The following is an 11,128-nucleotide window of genomic DNA, read 5'->3' on the forward strand; positions in this document are numbered from 1 at the left end:
ATTATTTGCCTAATGATAACATAACATCAACACGGGACAGATCAATTAGCTTATACGTCACGTTCTGCAGACTAACTCATATTTTTTTATTTTCTTCATTGGTTAATGGCTGGCTAACATTTAACCTGCCAGGCTGCTCCCGTATGTGATTAGCCTGACATAGAAGCAGACTGACCCAGCTTCCATTTCATTACCAGTAACTGCTGAATGGCTCCAGACCAGATTTCTGCTTTAAAAAAAAGCATATATATTTATCCTCTTATGTTTTTTCATTTCTACATAACCTTACAGACATGAAGCATGTAAAAAATTTATCTGTATGTACACCCACAAATAACACTCAAGCATCTAGTTCTGTACTTTTAAAAGTAGCCGTGCATAAATTAAGTGCTTTTTTCATTGCTGCATCTTTCGTTATCTTGCAAGCCGAAATATACTTCAGCACAATTCAAGGGATAAATTATTACATATTCTTATTTTGCCTTGTACATACTATTTGTTTTTTTTACTGATGCTGGTAACTGCATTTAGCATTCAGTCAGTAGCATTTGCTTCCATTATTTCTAACAGTATTTCAAGATTGAAAAAATCTCATGTCTATGGTCATGGAAATTACCCAAGTTAAAAAAAAAAAAAAAAAAAGAAAAAGAGAGAGACATAAAGACCAAGACAATTCTAGAGGCTCAAGAGCAGAGCTGTTCAAGTGGATCACGTTTTATACCCCACATGGAAGACTGTTATGCATCTTTGTAAAAGTACACAAGCTTTTACATTGGAACAACCCATTTTCAGAAGTTACTTAGAATTCAAAACAACTCCACAGTGAAAAAAATTCTTTTGTTCACTCAGAATTTAAAAGTTGTTTAAAAGAAGGTCTAATACCAGTTCATGATGGCTAGTATGTGGAGAATTCTGTTTCCTCAGTGATAAAGATATCAAAACCTCATCTTTATGTTCATAAACTATGATTAAAAAGACACACAGACACCTTCCCCCAGAACAGTGGCCTTCAAATTTTATTCTTCAATCTTTCTGAGTGATCATTTACATTTTGTACAGTATTTTGTGTACAAATATTCCATATATCAAGGGAAAGAATTACCTGTAATAAGATTCCGTGTATTACAATATTAGGATCCTTGCATTTGTACCCATGATATTTAAAAAAATCTGTCCAGACAAACCATGTAGAAATAAGTATGCAAAAACTGCAAACAAAAACATTTAAGGAGCCAAAATTAAAAAGACCTTTGTGTGAATTCACACAGTCTTGCTTGGTTCCTACTAGGCTATTGCAGCCAAGTAGTCCTTAACCTCAGTTGGAGTTAGCCTCCTAAAACCAGCTTCGTTACAGATGCCAACTTCAATGTTGTCTTCTGTCATTTGCCCTTCAAAGCTCTCCTGTGAAAGGAAATACAGTTCAGTGAATCACAGCAGTGATGTCATAACAGTAAGAAACACGTTTCTTAACTATTTTGCTAACCTTTAGTGTTAAGATAGCTGTATGAATGGCATCTTCAAGCTCCAAATCTTCGTTGTATCTGTAAAAAGATCATGATGTATTTCACCATGGGACAGTAAGCCTCTAAAAATCCAAAGATTGCTAAATTTTTCATGCAAATAGTATTTGAAAATACTGTTATTTTAAAAATTACAAATAATGATTTTGAAGGTTTGTAATTATTATTTTTATATATATTAATTATTATTTTTGAAGATTTGTAATTATTTTTACAAATAATGATTTTGAAGGTTAATCTATTTCACTACTTGTTCTGCAAATATGCTAGTATTCTGTTTTCTGCAGTGGATTATTTTATTATACACACAAAAGTTTACACAAAGAAAATTTCACGTGCATATTTAAATAAGGAAATTAGAAGCATCGCATCTTAAATACTTTAAAACTTTGTTCTGATATTTTAAAAGTATGTTTTTTTTGGTTCATCTGTTTTACCTGGAATATGAACAAAACAGATAGTATCTTTTTAAAGTATCAAATATATTACCTTTTCTCAAGGAATGTTTTCCCATTGACATAATTTTTTCCCATTGCTGTTGCTTTCCAAGCAAAATAAGCTCCCTGTAAAAACAACAAATCCATTGAATTGTTCTCTGTAACTCAATCAAAAACACATTTGACTACTTGGTAAAAGAAAGAGAAGCAATTATGAAAATATTGGATGTTATGACAATATATGACATTACTTTAGGTCACATTCAGACAAATTTGATATGGAAACATACTATGAAAATGTATAAAACATTTGTATAGAGTCCCACCTATTTTCATCCTTCCACACTGCTTTGAAAGATGGACTTAGTAAGGTCTTCGCATAGTTTGATTTGGGATTCCTTGAACAAAAACATATGCTCACACTTGAGCATGAGCAGTCAGTTCTTTCCTTAGGCTCACCCATTGTTTTTTGTTTTTTTTTTTTTTTTTAAAGACTAAATAATGTGAACTTGTTTGCATCTGGTTTATCTACCTTACTAGTATGTTATTTAGCCATCACTCCTATTCTCTCCTATTGCACAAAGACCATCAAGAGCTCTATGCTTCAATCAAGATGATTACACAAGGTAACTGCATTTTGCTTTTTACATTTAACATAATGTAACAGCTCAAATTTCTGAAACTTATCAAGCATCACTAGAGCAACCTTTTTTTATTTTGATGTAAAGTGTTACAACTCGGAGGCATCAAAGGGTAAATTTTATTTGAAATGTTCTAACCCAGTAAATAAACTTACTTAGGTGGGAAAGGATGAAAAGGGATGGTGATCTCTTTCAGAAACTGCTGCTATTCCTCATGCAGTTCAGAACACGGAGACCTAGAATGAACAGATGGTACCCACTTCCTACATTCCTCTATTTCCTTTGGCACAGTGGCCAGAATTCCAGGCTTGACCCCAACACTTAAGAATGATTCTACTTCACAACTCCTGAAATTGGGATAAGGAATCTATTCTTCCTGTTCCACATTCTTCTCATCACAGAAAGTATTTCATAAGCACATACAAAGTTCTAGATGTCATATAAGAATAGTAGACTTTACAGATGTTAGATACTTACAGACGGATCTGACTGAAATAAATAGGGCCGCCCCTCATTCCAGCCACATATTAGCAGTGATACACCAAATGGGCGAACACCTCTACAGGAAAAAAAAATAAAATACAACAATAAATGCCTGACAGTTGGCACATAAAATTTGTAATTTTACTCAGTGAACACCAACTGGATGCGTTAACCTTCCCCCACGGGCCTCCCAACAACCCAGAGCTGTGATCATGACTGACTAGTCAGTATGCCTGTGTTCAAGATACGATGACTATCTCACTCAGTCTGTTAGTGCTCCTCCCACTCACACACTTTCTGTGAGCATTCTCCAGCAAAACAACCCAATCTTTCTAACCAAACTCCAGAGAACCACTTACCCAGACTGTGTATATTCCTGCATCACAGAAGCAATTCTTTGTACTAGCTGAGCTGTTGGAATGGGCTCGTGATAAACCAAGTAATATTGCTGGGCCAGCTTCCGGGCTCTGTGCACAAGTACTCTAAAAACAAAGACAAAATTATTATATCAAAAAATCCAACTCTTTGTTACAATTAGAACTGAAAAATCATAATAAATATTATGCTAAGGAATTACACATCTGACATAAAACCCATGTACGAAAACATAGATCATATTGGGTTATCTTTATCAACTGGGTAATCTCTGAAGTACTTCAATTGAAACTAAGGTTGAATTACATTGCTATTCATTCCACATTCATTTTTTAGATATAAGTGTATTTGCCAAGGAAATTCATATAGTAACCTTAAATAGAAAGTAAATTTCATACACAGTGTAACACAACATAATATTATGCTATACACTTAGAGAAACGTATCTAAATGATGACCAAGCAATTTTTTTTTTTTATATACCTGTAATCTGGACCCATACCGCTATACACTAAACCTATATGTTTGGTAATTGGTTCTACTTTGTGAACGCTCCTTTCATCATAAAGGATGGATTTCTGCTTCTTCTCAGTTGCCAACACCACTCCATTTGCAGCTAGAAAAAAAAAAACACAAGATTTTTTCCATATTAAACTAAAATTATAAAAAGCAGTTGAAGCACAGAACAGGTTTGTTGCAACAAATAATTTTGCATCTCCCTTTAAAAAAAATCTTTCAAGTCTACAATCGTGATAAGCAGAGACTATTTAAGGAACCCACCCAACATATTATTTCCCGTTTTGAATAATCAGCAGCTTTTTGAATAATCACAGCTCCCATAATCCCATTTTAATGATTCTAAAGCACGTAGTAATAACTGAGCAGTTGAAGTAACTTTACGTGTAGTATCTATATATATACACAGCTGGAGTTATTTACTTAAGGAACACTCCAAATCGAAGATGTTTATTTCTACCAGTTGTGTCTGCCCAATATCACCCTAGCAATCTTCTTCTAGAATGGAGCAATACGTTGCCCTTCTTTATGATAGAACCATTCACTAATGTAGTTATGTTCTCAACGTACCTTTAATCCCAACCGATGGAGCTCCTGCAGCCACGGCAGCCAAAGCATATTCAATCTGGACAAGTTTCCCAGAAGGACTAAAAGGCAAAATGCAATAAATACCATGATTCCAACAGGCTCAAATACTTCCTGCAGTGATCTGATGTCAACTTTCTTTTTTAACCTCTTCACACCTAGCATCTCCATACTGTAATCATAATTAAAAATAAATAAATAAAAAATCTGGAGATTCATTAAAAAGAACGAGGCAGATCCTTTTAAAAGATTGCCATGTGGTGCTACTGCGATACTTGCACAGCACCTGCTTACAACCCCAATAAAAACTAACGTGTCCTGGATGGGAAGCACTGATTGCAATGCAGTTCTTCAACTCTGTACCACTTTACCCAAGTTTCTCACTTGGTGGGGGAATCTTCACAGCATGTCACGAACTTCCACTGACATGGCATTATACATATGGTTTGCAATAGTTTTCAAGACAGCAGCATTCACCGCTGAAAGGTACAAGCAAACCATGGCTATTCACTTTCACTGATGAGCACGGCACAGGTCAATGGCACAAGATGGAAACAGTTCCTCTTCCATCTCCAGGCATTCCTGCATCTTGCTTTAACGCCCCACGCTGTTCTGCTAACAGATGCAGAACCATCTCAACAGAGCGGCAGGCATCAAGATGTTAAAGTTAACTCCTCCAAAATGGGGTGCAAGCTCCATCTCTATGGAAGAGGACAGCGCAGCGCCAGTCACTTTTTGGACAAACAATTTTGACAACGTTTCTGACACTGCTGCTTTAGTAAATGAACGAGCAAAATGCAGGGAGATGCACTTCTATGGCTGGAGGAGATAGGAAAAACAAAGCATGTGATAATCAGTGTAGTTATTCATACGCTGTGTACATGTAGGTGACAGCAGTAACTCCAGCTCCTCCCTCACAAAATACCAGTGGAAGAGAAGAATAGTTTCCCGTACCAGAATCAAAACATTTACAATTTTAGGAGAACATTTAAAAACCTATTGCAAACTAAAATATTCTCAGGACACGAAACACCCAACCGAGGGACAGCGCAGGCAGTTGGTATCTCCTCCACACGGACACAGAATCCTCGCTACCGGCCCCATCGGAGCGAGCAGGGAGCGCAGCGGCCCCTTCCCCGCGCCCACCCGAAGCCCAGGCCCCGGCCCCCCCCATGACTCTGCAAAGCCCGGCCGCGGCCCTCCCCCGCCCGCCGAGGCCCGCTGCCCCTCCCGGCCGCCCCCCCGGTGCTGCCGTCCCCTCCTGCCCCCTCCTGTCCCCCCCCGTCCCCTCCCGGCGGCCCCGTCCCGTCCCGCGGGGCACCTGAAGGTGGTGAGGGAGAAGCTGTATCCGCGCTCCGCCATCTTGGGGCCAGCCCCTCAGCTCCCCCGCCGCCCGCTCGCTTCTGCGCAAGCGCTCTCCGCCCGCCCGCCCCGCCGGCGGCAGCGCTGATTGGCGGAGCCTCGCCGCGAGGCACACCGGGAGTTGAAGTCCTGCAGCAGCGCGCTGGCGGCCGCAGGGCATGCTGGGTCTTGTAGTCCCGTCCCCCGCCGTTGTTACGCCGGGACGCGCTCTCCGCACTCGCTTTCCCAGCAGGCTCAGCGGCGCGAGAGTCTTCCCCGCCTGGCTCCTGAGTCAACATGGCGGCTCCGCTGCTGGGGCTCGGCGGGCTGCTGCGGCGCTGCTGGGGCCGCCTGCTGCGAGCCGTGGCGCCCGCGCCGCACTGGGGTGAGTGAGGGGGCCGGGGGAGGGCCCGGGGGGGCAGGTGGGCGGTGGGGAGATGGGTCCTGTCAGAAAGAGCAGCCAGGCGCTGGGGCGGGCTGCCCAGGGAGCTGGGGGGTGAGGGGGGGCAGCGGCCCTGGGGGTGCTCAGGGAGAGGCTGGAGGTGGTGCCTGGGGACGTGGTCAGTGGGTGGCAGTGGTGGCAGGGGCATGGCTGGAGCAGATAACCTCGGAGATCCTTCACAGCCTTCATGATTCTCTGATCTCTGACATTCAGGGCCAGCTCTAGCTGTCCAAGGGCCCGCGTGTCTCCCCGAGCCAGTAGAAGGCCCCGGAGAAGGCAGCGAGGGCCTCTTGGGCAGCATCCTGTGGATGGCGGCGCCCAAGAAGCGGCGTACCATCGAGGTGAACCGCTGCAGGCGGAGAAATCCCACAAATCTCATCAAAATAAAGGTAGTCGGCAACTTCACGCGTGCTTCCCGCCGTATGCGGTGCAAGTGATTTGATTAACGGTGAACAAACGTGCTGGAGTGTGATTCATGCCTGTGATTTTTAACCTCACTTACAGAATCCTTTGCACGTCCCCTCATGCTCATATACAGCATATATAATCTCACTTGAGAGGATCATAATGGCCAGTACAACTTCCAGAAAACTTTCTTCACTCTGTTTATAAATAAGTTTAAAAGACATCATTACTTTAAAAATACTTTGTAACGTACAGTCACCCTGTGTGACAGCAGCCTGTGGTTAAATAAAAGGTGACACTTTAGGCGCAAATCAACGAAATGTGGATGCTAGCTATATGGCTGCCATAGGTGGAAATAGCTATATCTTCTGTGCATCTCAATGGCTTGATAGGTCTTTATTCTTCCAAATGTCAATGGGCATAATGATTTACATACTGACTTCATGGGCTATTTTTAGTAGCAAGCATCTGATACAGCCATACATTGCTGAAAAAAGGACTTTGGATAAAATAATAAATTCTGAAAAGGCAATTAAATTTTCCTGGTATTTCATTTCATATTTATTAATCGCTTGTGATTGCTCCCTGTTTATTTTTTGTTGTTCAGATTGTAAAATTTCCTATTTTTCATTTTTCTTTTTTTTCTTTTTTTTTTCTAGAGAAACATAGATGTTTGCCCTGAGTGTGGAAACTTGAAAGAGAAGCATGTCCTGTGTGGCCATTGTTACGCACAGGTCAAAGCAGAAACTCGGCAGATTCGGAAGGAAATGGGTAAAAAGGAAGGAGGACCATTTAATGCTCCTACTGTAGAGACTGTAGTCTTATATGAGGGAGAAAAGCCCACAGAAAAAGATGAAGGCAAGCGGATCATCGAAAGAGCCAGGAAGCGTCCGTCGTGGTTTACTCAAAATTAACAGTGAGAAAGCTCATGTTTTTCAAGAATGTTTTCCTTGTTTTGTTTAATCAATGCTGATATGAAAAAACATATGAACTTTTGGGAAGTCTGCTCAAATCACGTTTTATGTCACACGGTGCTGTTCTATAGCATGCAGTGGGAAATACTGTTCAGTGATACACCATAGCAGTCAACAATGAAAGAGAACCTATATTGGATTTGGATATCTGCATTCAGTACAGTGAATACTTTGTATGTTAACATATGCTGGTTTTGTAAAAACCTTTTTTTTTTTTTTTTTTTCCTAACAAAGGAAAAAAATTCATGGATGTAAAATAAAGTACATAAAGTTTCCTAGAGAAATCTGCTTTCTGGGCTGCTGGTCTTAAAATATCAACAACAACAAAAACAAAACACTTTTAAACCAATGCTGATTACATACAGAGGATATTTCTGAGCAAAAGTGCAGTTATTTGGTAACTTCCACGTCTCATAATAGATCTGCCTGGATCTCTCCACAATGCTGCTGCTTGAGATACTCGTTTCTGTTTTTGAGTAAAACAGTGTTCTACGAGTGGTCTTTATGTAATCTTTTGGTACCACACCAAAGGTTATTCTCTCTGTTGTCAAGATACAAAACAACCTATTTTAAAGAAAAACTTCCACACTCACCCCACCTCCCCCACGAAATCACTGTGATTCATTGAGTGAAGTAGAAAACTGAGATCTAACGATTGGAAACCTGTAAATTTTATGAGGGTCAAAGCTGGTTATTTGCAGCCATTCCCAGTAACGTGTGCTTGGAAAACTGCGAAGAACAGCCTGACTTCCTCCTGTCCTGTGTTCTCTGCGGAGTGGGGATAGCTCTGCCCTCTGCTGTCCGTGGGTACTCACTTCAGTGCTGCAGCCACAGCAGGTGGCTGTGTGTTTACACTTTGGTTTTAGCCACCCAGTTGTAAACCATTAGCATTAGAGGTTACGATTACTTTTAGTTAGTCACCTATTTGACCCTCTACAGCTCCACTTCCCTGTTTTGTGAATCTATGCTGATAAAAAAATTATTCAGTGGTTTTCTCTGGTTTATTTTTTATTGGCTCCCTGTAGCTTAGCTTGTGTCAGGGTCTGAAAACTATCAATGTAGGGGGTAGGAAAGCAGAAGGAGAGGCAGGACCACGCTTTCCTGAATAGCCTTCACTTGAGCATGGCTGAACCTATTTAAAATTATGCCTGGGCTAGTGTGTGCTGACAGGCTTCGCTTCTTTCCTCACTTTGTATTCCATGTTTTGGCAGGAAAGTAGGAACAGATGTTAGCTGTGATGTTATATGTCTTCCATAGTCGATCGAAATAATGAATGTTGAGAAGTATAAATTGAGGCAATGCAGTTGACAGTATCCAAGAAAACAACGTAAGTCCTTTTCTATTTGTCCAAACAGGATTTGTCCCAGTCCTATCTGTTTCTCACTTCTTAGTCAGAACTGAAGTCAATAAAAAGTGGCAAGCAGGATGCAGAGTGGAAGGCTTGCTTTTGCCAGAGTTGGAAAGGATAAGACTGACATATTGGAGGTGAGATTAGCCAAGCTGATACACTGCTGTTCCAAGGGAAAGGTGTCTATGTATTTTAGGGAGAATGTTTTTTCTTTTATTTTTTTGTCTGCGTAGGACCAATTATACAGTACTGTCTTAGTCCCTTTATATATACATGTATGGTTTTGACAATGACTGTGGAGAAATAAGCAAAAATATCTTGTGATGTTGAGAGACATGGGTTAATTTCTCAGACACACAGGGATATTATTTACATATATATTTCTTTATCTCCAAACACGAGAGAGGACGTGGTTTCCACTAATGGAGTAATAATTATAATCGGCAGTACAGAGCATACATTTATCGACTTACAGTATCTGTGAATCAGTGAAGATGTTCTTATGAAACATGAGTGAAGTTAGGCTGTGCCAGCACTTAGACATATTAAGGTACTTGCAGGGTCACAGTTGGGTAATGATTCATTTCACAGCCATACTGCTCATGGTAGCACTGCCTTCATGCAATCCACACAGCGTGAGTTGCTTGATAGTGTTTCATGGTGGTTTCTGAGTAATGTGGGAAAAAAAGTCATTAAAATGTCTGGTATTCATGGTCTCTAAAGGAAAAAATAGATAAATATTGGAGATTCATACATATATAATTGATGCAGTACCCATTAATTTTCCCAGAAATAAATTATCTTCAGTGAGAGTCAGAAGAGTCTATATATTTTTAATATATATATAAGTCTATATATATTTAATATATTTTCTTCAAAACAGGAGGAGCAAAGAAAAAGCTACTTCCATAGCGTAGCTCTACAAACACTGACATACAAACCCCTATTTCTCTTTTAAAAAATCCCAAATTCCCGTAAAACGTGGCATAATATGTTGCTTGAAATAAACTCTGCTTATATGCAATAGAATCTGTTGCCAGAGTATTTTTATCCAAATTAAGATATGCAGATTTTGCTGGTATTTTCTTTGGGTGTGACTCATGTTAAACTTGTGATCTAAAATGTACGGTGCTTACATTTGCAGATGAAAGTTGCTATAAGGTATTTTGAAAAACATAAATTGCAATCGTGCTAATATATATATGCAGATATTTTCAAAACAATGTAAACTAAGGAAAAGCAAGCTGGATGTTACAAATAGTTATCCTGGAATCAATTTAAATTCAGATTAAAAATTGTCTGATTTAGGAATATCACTGAAAAAAGACATTCATTTTTTGCCTGAAAATTTAATATGATTAAATACACGTTATATGTGATTATAGTGGTTTTTGCTACAAGCATTTTATGTGAAAAATATTTTATTTTAAATTATAGGAAGAATGAGGAAGATTGTGTGATGTCCAAAAATACAAGGATGCAAATTGCTAAACGAGTTTGCATCATACTAAGATCTAGAGAGGGAACAGTGATCTCTGGCTGGGTTGAATTACATTATCTGTACTGATTGATAAACCAAGTTTCTCTTCAATTTCCTATTTAAATACGAAATTTTCGATTTAGTGTAGAACACACTATGCCAGCAAGAGCTGGAGGCAGACACACAACATACTTGAAACACTAGGTGGCAGAGGAGTGTAGGTTTCTTCTAGGTAGAAAACAAAAGCCAAAGATTCACTCGTGAGATACGAAATAGTCAAAATCAGGTTTAAGAGATTTGCAATTGTATAAGTAAAAGATCTGCAAGTAGGTTTGCTAGGTACAAAGGAAAATATGATAGTTTTTATGGGACACAGGCTAATCTACTGTGGTTCATTGTTCTGACTGAATTACATTAGATGTATACTGAGAATTAATGCACGGGCTTTTGTGTATACTTATGTATTTCTGCTCTTTGCTTTGGGTGATTGATTTGAAATTGAAGTTTTACCTATCGTGTTCCCCTAGCAGGATAGTGGAGCTCTTTTTTCCACCTCTTAATTACAGACAGCTTTCTGAATT

General features: G+C 39.7%; 2 protein-coding genes across 2 annotated transcripts; one reads left to right on the forward strand and one right to left on the reverse strand.

The window, feature by feature from the left end:
• Positions 1-993: 993 nt before the first annotated feature.
• On the reverse strand, positions 994-6,025 carry PSMA2 (proteasome 20S subunit alpha 2). Its single transcript, XM_027451337.3, has 8 exons — positions 5,879-6,025; positions 4,543-4,619; positions 3,940-4,072; positions 3,441-3,563; positions 3,076-3,157; positions 2,010-2,083; positions 1,484-1,541; positions 994-1,401 (listed from the first exon to the last, which is right to left on the reverse strand). Exons 1-8 carry the CDS (start codon positions 5,917-5,919, stop codon positions 1,285-1,287), a joined length of 705 nt encoding a protein of 234 aa, XP_027307138.1. The 5' UTR covers positions 5,920-6,025; the 3' UTR covers positions 994-1,284.
• A 101-nt stretch (positions 6,026-6,126) lies between these two features.
• Positions 6,127-8,008, forward strand: MRPL32 (mitochondrial ribosomal protein L32). The gene is made up of 3 exons (XM_027451338.3): positions 6,127-6,283; positions 6,554-6,729; positions 7,405-8,008. Exons 1-3 carry the CDS (start codon positions 6,196-6,198, stop codon positions 7,657-7,659), a joined length of 519 nt encoding a protein of 172 aa, XP_027307139.3. The 5' UTR covers positions 6,127-6,195; the 3' UTR covers positions 7,660-8,008.
• Positions 8,009-11,128: the final 3,120 nt, after the last annotated feature.

The sequence above is a fragment of the Anas platyrhynchos genome, chromosome 2 (genome assembly GCF_047663525.1).
Source record: "Anas platyrhynchos isolate ZD024472 breed Pekin duck chromosome 2, IASCAAS_PekinDuck_T2T, whole genome shotgun sequence".
Classification (NCBI taxonomy): Eukaryota; Metazoa; Chordata; class Aves; order Anseriformes; family Anatidae; genus Anas; species Anas platyrhynchos.

Excerpts from the sequence above, each read along its gene's own strand:
- MRPL32 (XM_027451338.3), top strand. The coding sequence starts at position 6,196 with ATGGCGGCTCCGCTGCTGGGGCTCGGCGGGCTGCTGCGGCGCTGCTGG. Across the intron at positions 6,284-6,553 it reads GGCGCCCGCGCCGCACTGGG|GGCCAGCTCTAGCTGTCCAA; the intron begins GTGAGTGAGGGG and ends TCTGACATTCAG. Across the intron at positions 6,730-7,404 it reads CAAATCTCATCAAAATAAAG|AGAAACATAGATGTTTGCCC; the intron begins GTAGTCGGCAAC and ends TTTTTTTTCTAG.
- PSMA2 (XM_027451337.3), bottom strand. The coding sequence starts at position 5,919 with ATGGCGGAGCGCGGATACAGCTTCTCCCTCACCACCTTCAG. Across the intron at positions 2,084-3,075 it reads TATTTCAGTCAGATCCGTCT|GGAGCTTATTTTGCTTGGAA; the intron begins GTAAGTATCTAA and ends TTGTTTTTACAG. Across the intron at positions 1,542-2,009 it reads AAAACATTCCTTGAGAAAAG|ATACAACGAAGATTTGGAGC; the intron begins GTAATATATTTG and ends ATCTTTTTACAG.